This window comes from Somniosus microcephalus, chromosome 13 (assembly GCF_052327205.1).
Source record: "Somniosus microcephalus isolate GS21.2 chromosome 13, FLI_Smic_1.0, whole genome shotgun sequence".
In the NCBI taxonomy this organism is placed as follows: Eukaryota; Metazoa; Chordata; class Chondrichthyes; order Squaliformes; family Somniosidae; genus Somniosus; species Somniosus microcephalus.
Window position 1 is genome coordinate 49,257,814 of NC_140999.1, and position 21,788 is coordinate 49,279,601.

General features: G+C 41.5%; 1 protein-coding gene across 5 annotated transcripts in view; it reads right to left on the reverse strand.

Moving 5' to 3' along the window:
- The window catches only part of chaf1a (chromatin assembly factor 1, subunit A (p150)), a 75,689-nt gene that overhangs the window by 46,399 nt on the left and 7,502 nt on the right, over positions 1-21,788 (reverse strand). For 2 of the 5 annotated variants that reach the window (XM_086004892.1, XM_086004893.1), the window contains 3 exons: positions 20,466-20,554; positions 7,571-7,624; positions 5,752-6,590 (listed from right to left, as the gene is read on the reverse strand). In XM_086004892.1, coding sequence (XP_085861018.1) covers positions 5,752-6,590; positions 7,571-7,622 — 891 coding nt within the window. In that variant the 5' untranslated portion in view covers positions 7,623-7,624; positions 20,466-20,554. Of the gene's footprint in view, positions 1-5,751; positions 6,591-7,570; positions 7,625-12,444; positions 12,891-13,717; positions 13,813-20,465; positions 20,555-21,788 lie in introns of those variants that run through there. The other 3 variants (XM_086004890.1, XM_086004891.1, XM_086004894.1) reach the window with 3 other exon arrangements.

Sequence of the window (21,788 nt, forward strand, 5' to 3'; positions counted from 1 at the left end):
GCCTCATAGCAGCTGGCTGAAGCAAGAGGCCAAGGAGCAGGTTCGGCCTCAGCTGGCACGTAGCCTGGGGATGAAGCAGGAATTTCATACAGAAAGATTACCAAACCCAAGATTTATTCATGAGAAGTACTACTATATTGCCATGTTAAATTTCTTACCTTTGCACTCTTTACAATCACCCCTCATTTTTGTGCCAAAAAGGTCTCATTTTTACAAAGAACAATACTGTGTAAATTAAGTTATTAACCTTTTAACAATTTTCCTTCTTTAAATCCTGAAGTGCCTGGTTGTCTTTTTATTTTATTTTAAAAGCTGCTCGAAATTGAGCCAGGTTTGTCATTTCAGTTACATATATAACTGCATAGCTCATAACACGGGCTTCGGGAAAAAGGCACCACTGTTCATGACCTTCGCATCACCTACTGCACCCTGTTCACAAGGTTTTACTAATAATTTAGAAACCTGGAGAAGCCGAAGAAAGCAGGACACAGATTAGAACAATTTAGCTACAGGAAACAGGGGAGGTAAACTGCAGCACTAAAGTCAAAAGGTGAAAATTCATTAACATACATAAAAGTAATGCTGCAAAATACATTAGGGATATAGTATTTAGCAAACCAAATATTTCAGGAGCAGTCATTTCAACTGCAATACAGGAATAGATGCAACATTTTCAAAAGAGCAATCTGGCATTATGGATAGGTAGAATACACTTAGCAGGTGGATTTGGTGTCAGGTCTAGGCTAGTGGTTCAGCTCCCCGTTCACATTCCATAAAATCTTAAGTGGCTTGAGAAAGCAGCAAGTGAGTCATAGAATCATTACAGCACAGTAGGGGGGCATTTGGCCTGTCAAGCCCGTGCCAGCTCTCTGCAAGAGCATTTCAGCTAGTCCCAATCCCCCGCCCTTTCCCCACAGCCCTACAAATTTCTTTCCTTCAGGTACTTAACTAATTCCCTTCGAAAGTCACGATTGAATCTGCCTCCACCATCCTTTCAGGCAGTGCATTCCAGATCACAACGACTCGCTGTGCAAAAAAGATTTTCATGTCACCTTTGGAAATTCTGCCAATCGCCTTAAATCTGTGTCTTCTGGTTCTCAACCCTTCCGCCAATGGGAACAGTTTCTCTGTCTCGACCCCTCATGATTTTGAGCACCTATCAAATCTCCTCTCAACCTTCTCTGCTCCGAGAACAACTCCAGCTTCGCCAGTCTATCCACATAACTGAAGTCCCTCATCCCTAGAGCCATTCTTGTAAATCTTTTCTGCACCCTCTCTAAGGCCTTCACATCCTTCCTAAAGTGCAGTGCCCAGAATTGGACACAATATTCCAGTTATGGCCAAACCAGTGTTTTATTAAGGTTCATCATAATTTCCTTGCTTTTGTACTCTATGCCTCTATTTATAAAGCCCAGCATCCTGTGTACTTTTTTAAACCCCTCTCATCCTGCCCTGCCACCTTTAACGATTTGTGCACATATACCCCCAGATCTTTCTGTTCATGCACCCCCTTTAGAATTGTACCCTTTAGTTTATATTGCTTCTCCTCGTTCTTCCTACCAAAAAATGTATCATTTCACACTTTCCTGCGTTAAATTTCATCTGCCACATGTCTGCCCATTCCGCCAGCCTATGTCCTCTTGAAGTCTATCCCTATCCTCCTCACTGTACTTCTAAGTTTTGTGTTATCCGTAAATTTTGAAATAGTGCCCTGTACACCAAAGTCCAAATCATTAATATACATCAAGAAAAGCAGTGGTCCTAGTACCGACCCCTGGGGAACACCACTGTATACCTTCACCAGTCTGAAAAACAACTGTTCACCACTACTCAGTTTCCTGTCACTTAGCCAATTTCGTATCCATGCTGCCACTGTCCCATTTATTCCATGGGCTTAAACTTTGCTGGCAAGCCTATTATGTGGCGCTTTATCAAATGCCTTTTGGAAGTCCATGCACACCACGTCAACCGCATTGCCCTCATCAACCCTCTGTTACCTCATCAAAAAATTCAATCAAGTTAATTAAACACGATTTACCTTTAACAAAAGTAATCCCTGAATTAATCTACACTTGTCCAAGTGACTGTTAATTTTGTCCCGGATTATAGTTTCTAAAAACTTCCCCACCACTGAGGCTAAGCTGACTGGTCTGCAGTTGCTGGGTTTATCCTTACACCCTTTTTTGAACAAGGGTGTAACATTTGCAATTTTCCAGTCCTCTGGCACCACCCCCGTATCCAAGGAGGATTGGAAGATTATGGCCAGTACCTCTGCAATTTCCACCTTTACTTCCCTCAGCATCCTAGGATGCATCCCATCTGCTCCTTGTACTTAACGTTGATAAGTCACCGACAGCCTTTCTAGTACCTCCTCTATCAATTTTTATCCCATTCAATATCTCACTCATTTTAGCATTTTGAAGATTGAGGGTGGAATTTCAGATACAAAGCATATTCAGCTATAAACGAAGAGCCACTTGACATTGTATACATAGTAGAGGTAAAAATAAAATGCTGGAAGTCTGAAATAAGATAGTAATGCACATCAAGTTAATTAGCATCTGAACAATTTTTTTTTTAACGTAGTCAGCTCTCACAGCAGGAGAACACAAAGCTAACATGTGGCTCCTGTTCAGAGCAGCACTGCTATGCGTCTGTACTCAGGACTTGCAGTATGGTTCATTTCTGAGGCTGGATGGGAACAAAAAAAAACCACAGCACGGTTGGGAAGTCAGCAACCATGCGTGCCCTCATTGCGAAATCTGGCAGCATTGTTTTATTACCCAACAAATGCTTTTACTAGAGGTGTGCTCTGGGAGTGAGAGGGTAGGATGCTATGAGGGCTTGGCCAAAGACTGACTCAAGCAAATAAGGTTGACACAGGACTGTTGAGCAAGGGCATACCAGTACCCCTACTCTTTCTTCCCACTTCCTCCTCCCTGTGGAAACAGAAAAATTCCAGGCTCCCGCATCCTTTCCCAATCACACAGCTGTCGTTGCTACATCTAGTCCACAACTGCCTCTAATCTGCCAACAGGAACAACAAATGTGAAAAACAAAAATGGCAAAAAAAAGGTAATAAGGAAAACAGTTAAGTAGGGAAAATAGCAGCAAGAGATATATAAAAGTGGAAGGGGAAAAAACCAGAAGGGGAGTTTATTGCCACAATAAACTTTTCATAACTTGTACTATTTCAACATTACTAATTCATGATTTTCCAAAATATGATTAAATTACAGCCCAAGGTCTAGGAGTTTCCTATTCAGTAATCCCAGAATTGGGTTCATTAGGGAGGAGTTGGACTTAGGGCAACATCACTGAACACAGTCTGCAGCTGGCAATCTGCAGATGCAGCCGTGACCACTACTTGCTTAGAGAAGCAACAATTTGACAAAACACTGACTGATACTCTCTTACACTGCAAATAGACTAGTCTCTGTCACAAAGGCATTTAGGGTTGGTTTAAAAAGCAAACTTTTCTTTATGTAGGAAGTGATCAGGCTGCTTTAACAAAGAAGGAAAGGAATTGAGAACAGTGATAATTCTGTATTTTAAAGCAGTAAATGTTGAGTTTTTTTTATCTTGACCAATTTGATGGCTGCAGACAGGCTTTCTGATGCATTCTGGAGGAGCTGAAGCCAGCAATGGCATCTGCTCTGCCTCTCTCCAGTCGGTGAATGGCTTTTGGGTGTTTAATTACTGCAAATTCTCAGCACTACCTAACAAAAGTATGCTTCTATATTACCAATTCCTCAGAATGTCCCACTGCCAACTCTACTTAGCAATTTTGTGACCACATTGTTTTCAAGTAAGGATTAGAATACAGGCACAAGAGAATATCACATCACAATTTGCTGATTATCAATTTAAAGTGGTATGGCAAACTGTGGCAGATGCAGACATGTGAAATAGTACATTTTAGGAAAAAGTCAAACGAAGTACAGGATAAAACAGCAAGATTCTTATGAGTGCAGGAAAAGAACTATGAATGCAGAAATCTTTATAAATGATGGGAGTGTAGAAGAGACAAAAGGCAAAATAGGATTCAGAGAGTTTTATACATGGGACATCAGGAAATGTTAAATTTGTACACATGGGGTTCAACCAATTATAGAAATATTAGAGCCATGGAATGATTACAATGAAGATTCACTAGAAGGATTAAAATGTTATAGCTGTGAAGAAAGGCTTGACCAATGTGGGCTTTTTCACAAACAGAGAAGGTTGGTGGTGGGGGGGCAGGAGAAAAAGGAGAGAAGAACCTTTATGAAAAGTCTTGATGGCAAGTAGTAAAGATTGTTTCCACTGGTTGCCGTAGACTGATGATGATCACTAGAAGAATTAAATTATAAGGATCTTTCCCCGCGCCCCCCTCCAACCAAAGACGATTATTAGATCATTAGTCTCCTCATGGAATTCTTTACAAGTGACCATTAATGGAGGCTATTTCATTAAAAAAGGGAACTGGATCAGTATTTGTAAAAGAACAGAAATAAAATGGCAATTAAATATTGCTATAAAACTTAAGGGTGGATAGGGTAGAAGAGGTGACAAAGAAAGAGCTAGCAATAGTAAAGACAAAATCCTAGCGCGAGAATACGAGAAATGGTTAAAACAGAATCGCTGGATTGAGCTAAGGAACACCAAGAGATCAGTCACATTACTGGAAATGTTAGAATGCCAAGCAGTTGAAAAAAATTGTTGAAATTTGAGATAAATTAGGCGAGTGTGTATTAGTCATAATTGCAGGCTATTTTAATTATCTAAAGACTCCAAATAAAACTTGCATTTATGTAGCACCTTTCACGACCACCAGACGTCCCAAAGCGCATTACAGCCAACAAAGTACTTTTTGAAGCGTAGTCACTGTTGCAATGTAGGAAACGTAAGGAAAGTGTTTCCGGTAAAGTGTTACAATCTGATTGAGTGACCCCACCCTTGTGGGTTAACTTAGGTGCCGGTTTCAGATACCATCCAACCTGCTGTGCATTTACAACATTTTCTGTTTTCGTTTTCCTTCACTTACATGAAAAGGAACAGTACTGCACCCACTATAGCCCAGGCAGCCAGTCTGATTTTCATGGGCACAATCATTTTGTCTAGGGAGGCTATACAATTAAAAACATTATATGCAGGTAAGGTACAGCAATATCACATTATATTCAAAAAATTTTTTAAAACATGCCATGTTGGCAGATTTCATAACAGAAATGATGCAGGAGAACTGAAAGTGCCAAGTTATGTTTACAAAAGGTCTTTAAACTTGTGAATACAGCAGCCAACAACCACAGAATCATCAAGTGGCAATCTTGCCTATTGGAACTGGAACACAACCAGAAGGGGACCAAATGTCAATTTAAAACTTGGATAATGTCAGAAAAAAAATACACAAGGTAACAATTGAGGCTCAAGTGTATGTAGTGTACATTAGGCTTATTTACCACTTTGAAAACATGCTATACAGAATTGTTTTTAAATGCACTTGTTGATAGACTTTAATATTGCACAACCCTCTTTTTTATAAATGGCTCTCATCACTCCCATAAGTAGCATTTCATCTTTGTTAAACAGCTCAAAATGATTTTTCCAGACACATGCATAATTGCATTCCTAGATGTTTCACAGTTCAAGTGGACGTAGTATAAAGTACGTTCTCATGAATGTACTAGAAGTATAGACATTAACACACACTTCTTTCTCTTCCCCTCCCCCAAATTTCAGAATGTGCAAAAATAATAATTTTGTATCAACCTTGCTTCCAGGAGTTGATGATGTAGATCTGGGACTCTTCTCATCCTCTCGAGATCTTGCTTCTGGTGAGCTATCAGTAGCTGAAACAGAACTCGATAATGAACTGACGGGTGAGTCGCTGCTTTCATTTGCAAGTGACCGAGTTCCTTCCACTTGCACTATGCCCTTCTCTAGACTCCCAGTCCAGCATGACTTGTCAGCCATTATATCTTTTAAAACCACTACTGGAACTCTGCCTTTGAGCACACGGTTAGCAACAAGGCTATCGCCTTCAATTTCTTGTCCTTGCTTTGCTTTAGTTTCCCTGCTAGTCTGCCCAGGTGCTGAACTTTCAGAATTCACAGATTGAGAAGAATTTACCCCTTTAGTTACTCTTGGCTTCAGGCTATCCAGCCAGTTACATTTCTTTTCAGAATCAACTTTTACTTTCTTACTTAGATCTTTAACAGAAGTCACCATTTTTACACCTATGGTGTCTACGCTGTCCGAGACTTCGTTGCTAGAATCGCATGTTAAGTCAATTGTCGTGGAATGGAGTTTGCTACTGTGAATCTTAACCGTAGGATTACTCTTCTGAATGGAATGCAAGAAATCATCAAGAGGTCCTTTCCCATTAACAAGTTTGGAAGGAGCCAGATCCCCATCTGTTGTTGCAGAATTTCCAGTTTGGCCGTCCAAGTTTACTTTGCAGTCATTTTCAACATCCTCATCAGAGGCAATCAGTTTGACTGCAGCTAGTTGTGCAGGTGCACTGGTCGATATTTTTGCCCGCTTGGCATCAGTAGTCTCTTCATTTTCTGGCTTTGGTACAGGGTTGAGACGTTTGAAAGGCAATCGCGCTGCAACATAAGCATAAACGAAAGTTTCTACCGTTATTAAACAGATTTAGAAACAAGGAGCAATTTACAACATACTAAAAAACAAAAAAAGACAGACAGAATGGTTTCTTCCAATTTTGCCCCTCCAATCCAGTGGTTGAGTATGGACTTTATAGCTGCCAGCAGCACTCCAGAAACTCAAAATTGCTTCATTAATTAGCACCAACAGCACTGTAGTATTTCACCCAAGTTGCAATTATTAATGTGTGAGCTTTGACTGAGTGTCAGCAGGTTTGGAGACCACTGGAGCATCATGGCCGAGTACTATAATGCCTTCAATTGGTGTCCACACACAAGCACTTTCGACCATGGTTTACTGGATAGTAATAACATGTAGGAACACAGGATGATTTCTCCTCTCCCTGGCTCAGCTCGATGGTGGCCAACTGCAACGGCCCCAACTCTGCCCTGCCAATTATCAAAAAAAATGTAAAGGATTCAGCGTTAAATCTCAAAATTTAGTTGAAGTCACATCCTGCTATGCTCGAGTCCATTTAGTACTCCTGTGCCATTCTGACCATGCCTCCTGCAGAGGTAACTTGTTTTTCATAAAAAGCAACACCCTGCTAAAAACCATCAGCAGTGGGTCACTGAGGATAAAAATCAACTCGATGACTAGTGTAAAGGTGCAAGAGATTTTCACAGAACATATGGTAGGTTACAGTCATGAGGTTGGGATAAAGAGAGAAATAGAAAAGCTACAAACTAGACTTCCAAACAAAGCACCACTTTGGCAAAGGATTTTGTTTTAAAAAACCATTCAAGCGTACCACTGGATGAAACAATAAGGGTAGCGTTCAATTCACGGGAGACATTAAATGGTTTCTGTCTAGGCTAAAACTTAGTTCAAGTCTCAGAAGCCTGAAAGGACCATGTTGCAACCCATTATACCACCATCAGGAAACACAACATATTACTGTAATACACAAGAATTAAGTTACCTTGGACCAGTTTCTTTGCTGGAGTGGCTGCTTTCAACTTGCACTCCTCCATTACTGCAAAGAAAAAAAATTAAAGTTATTCACACAAAAGAACAGAAAAAACTTGAAACCACTTGTATGTAAAAAAGAGCAAGTTAACACCTTTCCTATATAAATAAAAATGTCAGTCAAGTGTCCTACAGCACATAACCTAACCTTATTCACCCCTCACAGTAATTGTTAAAATAATCTAATACCGTACTTTAAACTGTCAAAAATAAATCCAAAGTTTTACTGTCTTTCAGAAACTTTTAATATAATCTAAAACAACATGATACTTCAGATCAAAATCATTTTATTAAATCAATTTCAGTGTTCAGATGGAGAGAGAATTTCTGGTCATTATGGCAGGTTAACTGGTTTTGATACTTAATGTGCATACCAAATACAGGAAACTGATTTACCGGCACCTAAATAACCGGAAATCTCGGTTAACCGGCAAAATTCAGGAGTAGGTTCAGCTAAGTTTTACTTCATATTCATAAGAACATAAGAAATAGGAGCAGGAGTAGGCCAATCAGCACCTCGAGCCTGCGCCGCCATTCAATAAGATCATGGCTGATCTGATCCTAACCGCCAATCCACTATCACAGAACCATCTCCTGAATCTAACAGAATTAGACACACGAAATAGGAGCAGGATCAGGCTACACGGCCCCTGGGCCCGCTCCGCTACCCACAGGGCCATGACCGATCCAAACCTAGACTCGTGTCCAAATTCCTGCCCGCTCCCCGTAACCCTTAATTCCCCTTGCTTCTAGGAAACTGTCTATTTCTGTTTTAAATTTATGTAATGATGTAGCTTCTACAGCTTTTTGGGGCAGCATATTCCATGGACCTACCACCCTCAGTGAAGTAGTTCCTCCTCATCTCAGTTTTGAAAGAGCAGCCCCTTAGTTCTAGTTTCACCCATCATCGGGAACATCCTCCCCGTATCCACCCGATCCAACCCCTTCACAATCTTCTATGTTTCAATAAGATCGCCTCTCATTCTTCTGAACTCCAATGAGTCCCAATCTACTCAACCTCTCCTCATATGTCCATCCCCTCATCCCCGGGATTAACCGAGTGAACCTTCTTTGTACTGACTCGAGAGCAAGTATGTCTTAAGTATGGACACCAAAACTGTATGCAGTATTCCAGGTGCGGTCTCACCAATACCTTGTACAACTGAAGCAATACCTCCCTATTTTTATATTCTATCCCCCTAGCAATGAAAGCCAACATTCCATTGGCCTTCTTAATCACTTGCTGCACCTGCATACTAACCTTTTGAGTTTCGTGCACCAGGACCCCCAGATCCCTTTGTACTTCAGTACTTTCCAGTTTCTTGCCATTAAGATAATAACTTGCTCTACAATTTTTCCTGCCAAAGTGCATAACCTCACACTTTCCAGTATTGTATTCCATCTGCCAAATCTCTGCCCACTTACTTAGCCTGTCTATGTCCTCTTGCAGGTTTTTTATGTCCTCCTCACTCACTACTTTCCCTCCCATCTTAGTATCATCTGCAAACTTTGATATGTTACACTCGGTCCACTCCTCCAAATCGTTAATATAGATTGTAAAGAGTTGGGGACCCAGCACTGACCCCTGCGGAACACCACTAGTTACTGATTGCCAGTCTGAGAATGAACCATTTATCCCAACTCTCTGCCTTCTGTTAGATAGCCAATCCTCTATCCATGCCAGAGTATTACCCCCAATCCCATGATTTTTTATCTTAAGCAATGATCTTTTGTGTGGCACCTTGTCAAATGCCTTTTGGAAGTCTAAATACACTACGTCCACTGGTTCCCCTTTATCCACCCTATATGTTACTTCCTCAAAGAACTCCAGCAAATTTGTCAAACATGACTTCCCCTTCATAAAACCATGCTGACTTTGTCCTATTAAATTATGATTATCCAAATGTCCTGTTACTGTCTCCTTAATAATGGACTCCAAAATTTTACCTACCACAGATGTTAGGCTAACTGGTCTATAGTTTCCAGCCTTCTGTCTACTGCCCTTTTAAAATAAGGGTGTTACAGTAGCAGTTTTCCAGTCTGCCGGGACCTTTGCTGAATCCAGGGAGTTTTGGAAAATTACTACTAATGCATCTACAATCCCTACCGCCACTTCCCTCAAGACCCTAGGATGTAAGCTATCAGGTCCAGGTGATTTATCCGCCTTGAGTCCCATTATTTTACCGAGTACCACTTCCTTAGTGATTTTGATCGTGTTTAGCTCCTCCCCCCCCCCTATAGCCCCCTGTTTGTCCAGTGTTGGGATATTCTTAGTGTCCTCTACTGTAAAAACTGATACAAAATATTCACTCTGTTTTTGCCATCTCCATATTTCCCATTAATTTCCCGGTCTCATCCTCTAAGGGACCAACATTTACTTTAGCCACCCTTTTTCTTTTTATATAACTATAAAAACTCTTACTATCTGTTTTTATATTTTTCGCTAATTTACTTTCATAATCTATCTTCCCTTTCTTAATCAATCTTTTTGTTATTTTTTGCTGTCTTTTAAAGTTTTCCCAATCCTCTATCCTCCCACTAGATTTGGCTACCTTATATGCCCTTGTTTTTAGTCGAATACTATCCTTAATTTCTTTACTTAGCCACGGATGGCTGTCTTTTCTTTTACACCCTTTTCTTCTCAGTGGAATATATATTTTTTGGAAGTTGTAAAATAACTCCTTGAATGTACACCACTGATCATGTATCGTCTTACCCTTTAATCTATTTTCCCAATCCACTCTACTCAATTCCGCTCTCATACCTTCATAGTCTCCTTTATTCAAGCTTAGCACGCTTGTTTGAGATCCAACCTTCTCACCCTCTAATTGAATATGGAATTCAACCATGTTATGGTCACTCATTCCAAGGGGATCCTTTACTAGGACATTTTTAATTAATCCTGTCTCGTTACACAGGACCAGATCTAAGGTTGCCTGCCCCCTGGTCGGTTCAGTTACATACTGCTCAAGAAACCCATCCCTAATACACTCAATGAACTCATCCTCAAGGCTGCTCTGCCCAATTTGATTTGTCCAATTAATATGATAGTTAAAATCCCCCATAATTATAGATGTTCCCTTATTACAAGCCTCAACTATTTCCTGATTGATACTCAGTCCAACAGAGTTGCAACTGTTCGGAGGCCTATAGACTACGCCCACTAGTGTTTTTTTCCCCTTATTATTCCTTACCTCCACCCAAACTGTTTCATTATCCTGATCTTTTGACCCAATATCATTTCTCTGTATTACAGTGATTCCTTCCTTTATTAACATAGCCACCCCACCTCCCCTTCCTTCCTGCCTGTCCTTCCTGATCGTTAAATAACCTGGTATGTTTTATTCCCAGGCATTGTCACCCTGCAGCCATGTTTCTGTAATGGCCACAAGATCATACCCATATGTAGTTATTTGTGCCATTAACTCGTCTATTTTGTTACGAATGCTACGTGCATTCAGATAAGAGAACTTTCAAATATGTTTTGTGACACTTAGTTCCTGCTTTTGCCCTTTTTATTACTTTACCTTTTACTCCATACCTTCTGCCCCTTCCTGACACACTCTGGTTTTTAATTTCCCCACTGCTACCTAAGTCTATGACCTTCTCTGTTGTCATTTTTATTATTTGCTCTCTGGGAACCTCCCCCCCCACTAGTTAGTTTAAAGCCCTCTCTACAGCCCTAGTTATATGATCCGCCAGGACTCTAGTCCCAGCACTGGCCAAGTGAAGCCCGTCCCAACGGAACAGCTCCCTCCTGCCCCAGTACTGGTGCCAGTGTCCCAGGAAGCAAAACCCATTTCTCCCACACCAGTCTTTGAGCCACACATTTAACTCTCTAATTTTATTTGTCCTAGCCAAATTCGCTCGTGGCTCAGGAGATTATTACCCTTGAGGTTCTGTTTTTTTAATTTGACCCCTAGCTGCTCATACTCCTTTAACAGAACCGGCTTCCTTGTCCTATCTACGTCGTTTGTACCAACATGGACCATGACAACTGGATCCACCCCCTCCCACTGCAAGTTTCTTTCCAGCCCAGAGGAGATGTCCTTAACCCTGGCACCGGGTAGGCAACACAGCCTTCGGGACTCTCGCTCTCTGCTGTAGAGAACTCTATCTATCCCCCTAATAATACTGTCCCCTACCACTACAACATTTCTATTTACTCCCCTCTTGAATGGCCCCCCGTTCCACGGTGCTGTGGCCAGGTTGCTCATCCTCCCTGCAGTCCCTGCTCCTGTCCCCATGGAGTAAGAACCTCGAACCTGTTAGACAAGAGCAAGGGCTGCGGCTCCTCCAACACTACCTCCTGGATCCCCGTACCTGCCTCACTTGTAGTCACACTGTCCTGTCCCTAACCATGGGCTACATCTGAATTAATTAACTTCATAGGTGTGACCACCTCCTGATACACAGAGTCCAGGTACTTCTCCCCCTCCCTGATGTGTCACAGTGTCTGAAGCTCAGACTCCAGCTCATCAACACGGAGCTGGAGTTCCTGTAGCAGCAGACACTTGTCACAGACGTAATCACCGTGAGCCTCAATGGGGTCCACCGGCTCCCACATCTCACAACAGTAACACATCACCTGCTCCATTCTATGTAATTAATTAAATTTTTTATTGTTAGTTATGGACACCCTCTGCCCGATTTTAGATGCTGGTATCCCCTTTAATTAATTGGATTTAAATTAAATCAATCCCTCTAATTACACCAGTTAAATGGTTTACCAACAGTCACTCTGCACCAGAAAGGCCTTATTAACTACAACCCAGTGTTAAAGTTTGAAGAGAGCACCTAACACCCCACTTACCCTAACTCACTTACCCAAACTCACAGCACTCTCTGCTGACTCGCACTCAGTGCCTTCCTCCATCTGTTGCTGTGCAAGGGTGTGGCTGCAGCTGTTGCTAAGCTACAGAGACGCTTGGAACTTGTGGCCATTGTTCTGCACTTGTTGCTAAGCACCAGGGTTTGTTGCTTTATACGGAGCTCTCAGCTCCGTATCTTTTACTATAGCTTTCGGTTATCCGGAATTTTTGATGAACCGGCACGTCAGTCCCGTCGGTGCCGGATAAAAAAAAAAAGTTTCCTGTAGCATGCTTCTGAGAACAACCGTAAGAGTTGACATTTGCATTTCTTCATATGCATTCAAAGATGAAGAAATGTTTTGGTGCAGTTGACTTGAGTATCTGCAAAGACTTCCCTGTTGGAAGCAGTTGGCCCAGAAACCTCCCAAAGAAATAAGGATTTTTTTGGGGAAAAAAAGACACCTGCAGAAATATATATATATATATATTTTTATTGCAATGGGGCTCAACTTATTTTTATATTAAATTCCTTTATCTATCTCATACTTTTCAAAAATTTGGAGATAGCATTGCCATGTGCACTTCAGCTGGTAACCAACTGTATTCTACGTATAGTTTCCATCTTAGCTGCTAAAGTCCTGACTGAACCCTTCAAATAATGAACAGGCACTTAACAAAATTGTTAGATTGCAAGTTACCAGAATACAGTCCAGTGATAATTCAAATTCATTCTGTGAGCTACAAAAGTTGAATTATCCAGTGCTCTGAATTAACAAAGAACATATTAGTGCAAAAGAAATTGTATCAGGTCATTTGAATTAAACAACTTTGCACAAAAAGTGTAGACTGCATAAATTTCAGAAGGCAAAGATTTCACTATGAATAAATGTGGAAAATTGATCATGATAATCCTAGTGATGACAAACAAAATTGCTCATCAATATCTTGCAGAAAGGAGTACTGGGCCACTCTGACCAGGTTCAATTATCCAATGTCAACCAAGGTAGTAGCAGTGACTAGAATTGCCTGCACAGTGTATGGCCAACAGAGTGACAAAAAAGTAGTACGGCAAGGTTCCTGCTTCTGAGTGCTACCCATTAATCCCTACTGGAAAGTTCAGGTGTGGCTATCAGGTAAAAATACACCTTGGGTGTAATGCCCTCCATAGTTGAATAACCTGCCATCACTCTCCAGGTTCACAATATGTAGCAACTGGAAGGGTGCCAGCAACTGTCAAACTGTAACCCAGCTTTAGCAGAGGTAGGAGTGTGAATACAACAAACACTTACAATCTATAGATGGTAATTTTCTTGTTCAGTGGTGCACTCGCTTTGCTTCCTACAGTAAAGATTGCAGGTGTGCAGCCTGCTCAGGCATTCACCAATGTAGCTCTGAAACACACCACGCAAAGTGTTCAAGAACAATTTGAGGAAGAAAAGTAGAGCCTCTACCCAGCACTTTTAAGGCTAGAGCTTTGGAATTTAGCTGCATTAGTTTATTTGGCATAACTCACATCCCATAGCATAGAATATTTGTACTCCGCCCTATCTGGAGTGGTAGCAAGTATTTTTATCCAAAAGTCTCACAAACCTCAGTTATTACACCCAAACATTTATCACAATGACATCCACTCAACGGTGATAAACACTGATCAACATTATGGCCAATGTACCATTGCATACAACAGAAAAAAATTACAGCTATTCTACTTATTCAACAGGATAATCAAACCTAAGATTTTAGTTTAACAATGGTTTTTATAAATTCTCAATTGAGTGTAAATCAGGAATCTCTTCAGCCAAGTGACTTTAAAAACTAACCTGCCATGTACAAGATTGAGGTATAACGAGCTCAAACGCCCCTTGAAATGTTGTGAAGCATAATTTGAGGTGTTGCATACAGTAATCTTGCTCCTGCATGGCCACTCAGCTTTACAAGACTAAAATGCAAGGCTTCAGCAGTGTAAAACTGTACAAAATAACCAAGCTACTTCAGAGATTTCCTCAAGGCATGTAATGATATTTAGAGAATAGCTCAACTTCTGGTAGCACACCAAAACATTTCAAGATTTTAGGGTCAGGATTGGACACAGGCTTCTCCATTTGGTCCGCAGTTCTTTACTACAGAGGTTTTTTACTTTTAGAATCTCCAGCATACCTTGTGAAAAGGAGCTTGAATGTCAACGTGCATTGTCCAGGTTGCCAGGTAAGCAGAAAGGTGTTTATTTGAAAAGGGGTGAAGAAGGAGAAAAAGAGAGAAATACCCTTAAGCAGCTTGTTACCAAGCAATAGTTCTGATCTATAAATTACTTTATCCTGAGTGAACAATGGCACAGCATGTCCTGCACCACTAGTGCTGCCACCAAGTACAAAAGGCAGAAGTGCATCCCAATGAGAAGTTTTAAATCTCAGCTGACTAGTAAAGGGAAGCAACAAGTAATGGCAGGGTGGAGGTGAAATGTAAAAGATAAGTGCCCATGGTTCTGGCTTCAATAGTACACAAATGGCTTGTGAGAGATTTGCACAATCCTATAAAAGATGCAAGAGACACATTACCCTTCTCAAAACCTGAAAGATAACTCAACTGTTGACTTAAGGATAAGTTTCCCTTCCCCAATACCTCCATTAAAATACAGAACATCCTTCTGCTTAATTAGTTTCTTGGACACATAGGGCAATTCCACATGATTAATCTTCCCTTTTACAAAGAGTAGGGAAATAAGATGCCAACAGTCCAGCTAAAAACACCTTCAAGCCAACATATTAACATTCAGCTGGTACACCTATCCATTACTTTATTAACCTCTTCCAGAAATTGATATTAAATTCCATCTCACAACTGTCAGTACGCTGCCAAAATCCTTGCAAAAACTGTTGCAATCCAGAATTACAATATATGCCACAAAATGGTTTATTCCTTACGGGTCCCGATCTTAAATCACATTGTTGTAAGGGCCGCATCAAACAGTTCTGTACAGGGAGGTTTTTTTTTGGGAGGCCGGGGGGGGGGGGGGGAAAGAGGGCGGGGAGGCTCACACAGGGTATTCACAATCTTCCAACAGCGAATTAAAGGCAGAGGTAATCATTGCCTGCCCACCCACCTGGGATGACAGTGGCACCCAAAAAGATGGGAATCACAAAAAAACTTTGCTCAATGCTATTTCAATTATCTGCTGAAACATACCATTTTAGTGCCATTCACAAGGCAGCTGTCATTCGGAGAGTACCATTTTGTTGCTGTAGCTATATTCTCTCTCTTCCCTCCCCCAACCAAAGCACATATCACAGCCCCCAACTGTAAATCAAGCACAAGAAATCTTGGAGAAGTCTCCAACCAAACGCTTCGCACTGGAAAAAAAGTAAACATAAACTTCAAAATGACCACTAGCATGGATGAAACAAAATTCATCTCACATCAGAGATGACTTTCATAAAACACAGTATTTGCTATCATGGGGTCACCAGAACCCCTTTAATGCAATTAATTTGGTTACCTTATGATTGATCCATGGAATGTATATCAGCATGTTTGTGTTACCCATTGTGATCTCACTGCACAAGTATTCACAAGGGGTTAAAAATTGCCTCCAATGAAATGCTGCACGTATGAGAGCAATGCAGTAGGAAGCACAATACTCATTTACTATGGATTCACCAAGAACTTTCAATTTTCACAATTCATTTGCATGAACCAACTCTATTGCTTGTAAAAATGTAAAATTACTGTTTAATGCCTTAAAAGATGTAATGTTAGACGGAAAATTAAAATTTGAAGCATTGACCAGGAAAAAGAAACAAAGAGAATCCCGTACAAATTTGGGGAATAAAAGTGAGGAGTACTGTGAAAATCGGATTACAGAATGGAGAAAAAAGAAGTTAGGCTTGTTTACAAATTCCGTTTCTTTATACAAGAGTCAACAGCACTGTAAACAGTCCCAAAAAGTGATCAAAAAAGTTTCAGAACCCCAACCTGAAACAATATTCAAGACTAGATGTTCACCCAAACACTGACGAAATAGAAATGTCTAAAGATAGATGTTTTGATTTGAAGTACAGATATAGTTTATATTAGTCTTTAAACAACTGATCTCCCCTGCCCGATCCTGATGCTGCTCCATTTAATCCGACTCTCTGCCTCTCCCGCCTTTCTACGGCTCAGCAGCTGAGTGAAAGGGGTCGGGGGGCCACTGCGTACCGTTCGCCGGCAAACTTCCTGTCATCGCCTTAAAACGAGTTTAATTCTTGTTTTAACAACCAAAAAAAAATTGCTTTAAGTGATTCAAAGTGCGGGTTTATCTCCTGCTCCCCCTTCTCCAAAGCCGGCACGGACTCAGCCACTCAGGGTGCCCCGGGCCTGTCAGGATACATGAGCTGCCTTGTCAGTGCCGGGGCCCGGGTACCTTCACTCGCTCAGTACCTCAGGCGGGGCCTTGCCGCCAGTTGGGAGCCTCACTCACCTCGGCTCGGCTCTCTCTCGCCGCTGTGCGAGTGGCCGCCTGCTCTTGCTGTGCTGGGCTGGGCTCGGGGTCTGCAGCAGCAGCAGTTCTTCTCCCCCCCCACCAACCCCCCCCGGCGGCGTTGGTGCCGAGTCCTGGGCTGTGGTGGACCGGCTCAGCGCGGCACTGCTCTCGCCCTCCCTCACTCCGGCTCCCGCTCACTGCTCACTCCCCTCCCCCAACCCCCAGCCCGCTTGTATTTGGCGGGAACCGACACGAGCCGGCATCACCTCCTCCTCCATTGGCTGCTCTCCGTCACGTGGGCCGCTTCAACGGCACTGTAATTTTTGAAAACTTTTTACACATCATTTTTTGACAAAAGGTTTTGTCCAGAGCCTAAAACTAAGCTTCAAAAAAAATACTAAACTTGTCACCGTGTCGAGTCCGCCCCTATCTCCCCCTGAGTGGCCACTGGAGAAAGGCTGGGCGGATTCTGATTGACAGATGGTTTGGCCAATTAGATGATCAGCCGGCACAAACTCGGAAATGACTGATTTCAAAGGCAAAGAGATAGGCTGGAGGAAACTGTTGTGGGAACTTTGGATCCAACATATATACATATTTTATTATAATTAATCAGCAACATCTTGAGCAACATTTCACCCTTTTTTAAGGGATTGTCAATCTCGAGGAATCTTAAATCCAAGAAAAAGTTGAGGATAGCAACAATGTTTTAGACAGGAGAAAACCCATCAAGCTTACCCTTCCAAACCACCCATTAGTTTCTTTACTGTGATTCTGGAATTAATAACCCTGCATCTCTTCTCTCAATAATCATTCATCCAAAATAAAAATAGAAAATGCTGTATATAAATACAAGTTATTGTTGATGACCTTTCTTCAGAACTCATCCAGTCCGGTTTTCAACCATGCCATGTCTCTGTTCTAGCACCTCCACTGATAATTGGTTCCACAGTTATATCACTCAGTTGCTTAAAAAAGTGGTCTAAATTTCCTATTTTCTATTGACACCCTGAATATTAAACTGTGTCCCCATTCCTCAATCCCCATACTCAACAGAACTTTCTGAATCCAAATTTTTTATACCTCTGAAAATCTTAAAACCCTGCAGCAAGTTCCCCATATTCGCCTCTAATCCAGAAAGTAAAGCCTCAGGGTGGACAATCCTTTCTCGTAACTCAGCCCCCTAAGTTCAGGAATCAGCCTTGCAGCCCTCTGGACTCCTTCCAATAATTATACATCTTTCGCATAACACAGAGACCCAAACTGAACACAGTACTCCAAACTCACCATAAGCTGGCACGTCATCATAGCCTCCTTAGACTTAGGTCATACCCTTAGTTATACATTCTAACATTTAATTTGCTTTCTTCACCATCTGCAAACACTGAACTCAGTTTTAATGATCTATACAACCAAATTCCCAGATCTCTTTCCTGCTCTGTTAGCTTGAGCAGTGTGCCATTTAATATGTAATCCACATTCTTGCTGCTTCTACCTAATCTTGTGACTGCACACTTACCTGTGTTGAAGTTCATCTGCCACCTCTCTGCCCATTGACCTAGAATGCCCAGATCCCTTTGGATTATTGCATATTCATTCGCATCAATGGCTACTGCACCCAATTAAGCGTCATATGCAAACTTCAAAAAAGAACTTGCATTTATATAGCAACAATTGTTGATCATTGGCAGAGTCCAGGGTGGTGTTGGATGGGACAAGGAGGTTGGCAAGGTTAGTCCTCAGTGGATGCACTGGGTGTGAAGGTTAATGAGAGAGATGGGGCAGTTGGGGTTGCTGCTCATAAGGCAACAACAGGTGCCTCTATGGGCCCTTCAAAGGGTAGATTCAAGGGAGATTCAAGTTGAGTAGGCAGACAGGACAGGGCCTCAGTTTAACATCTCATCTGAAAGATGGCACTCCCTCAGTACTGCATTGAAGTATCAACCTAGATTGTGCGCTCAAGTCTTTGCGGTGGGGCTTGTCATGAATCTTATCATTTATGAAGAAATGACTCATGAAATAACACTGGGCGGCCAGCTGGTGGCGCCGTCCAAGGAGTATAAGTACTCAGGCGTGGATCCAGTTTGTTCAGGATGTTTTTCTAACCAGGAAATAGTGATGTAACTAGAATCTCATGGTTGTGAAACAGTTGATTAAAGCCTTGTTTTATACTCAAACCAAGTGCTCAGTAGTCTTTTTACATCAGGGCTTAAACCTGTAAATTTCTGACTCAGGCAAGAGTACTACCACTGAGCCGAGGCTGACACCACATCTTGGAACAATATTCTATCCTCTAAATGATTTAGAAAAGTTACAAAGACAGCCCGAATACTGATCTCTATGGGACTCTACTGGCACTAGTCTCACTGACACGTCCCCACGCACCACCACCCTATGCTGACTTGTAGCCATATATCAGTTCAGTCGAATACTTTGCCAGCTATCCCATGAGCACACTCCTTACAAGTCAAATTTCTATGTAGATTAGTGTTAATTGTCTTACTGAAATCCAGGCAGATAAAGTTCACTGCCTCACCCTGATATATCAGATCCGCAACCTCCGTAAAGATAGCAGTAAATTGGTCAGATGCAATCTGCTTTTCTGAACCCATTGCAAAGCGGTCACATGAGGGTGCTTGGGCCAAATGACAGTGATTACTACTTGAAACCTATTCAGTAGATCAGCCAATTTCAACAGTTCTTCACTGACTGGGTGAAATGTCTCTACTGTTGGCTACTTAAAAGTGCAACATAAACCATCAGAATTAGAAATTGGGTTGCTCACCCTCTCTCTTCCCTCCCCCCCCGTCCAAAACTGGACAAAGGATCACGTGAGTTCTGTTGATGTAATCCTTTGTCCAGGCACAGAAGTAAAAATTGAATCGCCTGCTGCCACTCACTGTCTGGGCGGACATGAAGAATTGGCACCTTTAGGAGAGGAGGGGAGAAAATTAGGAGGAAAAAAATCCTTAGAATATCTAAAGTTAATGTAAAATTCTGCTGTAGGTATCCCGTGCCATATTAAGTCCTGCTCATCTATCACGCTTGTTCTAGTGGCTACTTACAGGGGTAGCCTGTCACAACTTAGCCCAATCACGTTCTCACTCAACATCCATATGCAGACACAGTTTGTAACATGGGACACTAGATAGTGATCAGGATCAGGAACCCTGTCTGAAATTCCCCTCTCTAAACCATGGGTGCCGAGGCCAATTTTAGCACCCTTATTGCTGCCCCAGTTAAGATCAGTAACCCAACACCGACTGTGGATGAAACTTGGGCCCTTCCTAGTTCATATGGTAGAGCAGTACAGTAGCTGGCAAAGTATAAGATTGAGCTGCACACAGACCCGTTGAGTGAACTTCTGACCACTTTAGGTCTCCCTGTGCCACTTACCATTGCAGAGATGTTTCCTTGTTGGAAAATATAGTACTGGAATACACTTGCAATATACTGGGAAACATTTGGACTCCAATGAACTCAACTTTGGAAGTAACTAGCATGCACTGAACAGACACTTGTTAATTTTTACTTATTCATGCTGATGAATGCATTTGAATTTTAAACTGGCTACATACTCAAAACCAATTGAGGAAACGTTATTCAAAATTATAGCTGTAAAGTCCTCTTCCAAGATTAAAAGAAAAAAATTGCCAATGCTGGGAGCCTGAAATAAAAAGAGAAAATGGTAAAACACACAGCAGGTTTGTCAGTGCCTGATAATAGCAAAGTTTTGACCTTACATTAAATGACTAGATTTTTGTCTCCACTATCTTAGCTGCAAGCCCATTCCATTAGTTGTGGAGAAGAACTTCTTGGCACCAGTCCTAAATGTGCCTTTCATCAGTTTGAACCTGCAACTCCTCGTCTTACTGTCGCGTTTAACTTGAAGCAGTGTTCCAGATTTACCTTTTACTATCTTAAATACCTCTATGGCACCCCCCGCTTAGTTTCCACCTTTTGAAGCTGAAGGGCCCAAGTTTCATCAGTATTTTCCCCATAACTCAGTAAGGATCAGTCTCATGAATCAGCTCTGCATTGCCTCCAGGGAGTAAATTGTGCCTTGGTGACCACAGCTGTCAAAATACTTGTATTTTAAAGTGGCCGAATATTCCAAATTACTTGAGAGTACCATACTCAAAATGATTACATAGAAAGTACAGCACAGAAACAGGCCATTTGGCCCAACTGGTCCATGCTGGTGTTTATGCTCCACACGGGCGAAGGAATATTAGGGGAAGATATCCACTGTTCACTAATTATAGCAAAACTGGAAATGTGTTCTTTATACATACATTTATAATTTGGCTATAAGTAGCTATAAATGGAGACATTTCTCCCAGTTAGTGAAGATCTGTTCAAACTGGATGATCTAGTAAATAGGTTTGAAGCAGTTACTGGTAACTTGGGACAGAAGCCCCGGTAACAACTTTGTAATGCAGTAATAAACCATCACAATTACATATTGGGTCGTCGCTCTTTCCAAAGTCCAAAACAGTACAAAGGACCATTTGAGTTCTGATGAAAATTGAAAACCTTAATAATTGCTGTACTGTGTCTGCATAACGAGACACAGCAGCATTTAAAATAGGAGGGAGCACCTTTTTTATATATAAACAAAGAATGGCGAATTTACTTTATCAGAATTTCTGAGTAGTCAACTCACAAATTGGTTGAAAACCAGAGAGGTAGGGATCCTAATCATATATGTGCTTCAAGCCTAACATGGGAATGTGGCTGGATGGGGTTGAGATCAATGATAAAGACACATGCTTATAGGGCTCAATGAACCTTTCCTGGTCCCGAGTTTGAATACTGGCAATTAGATTTGCACTTAAATTCACAGTATGGCAAACTATATCAATCAGTCGGTTTACTGACTTCACTAATTACCACAAAAA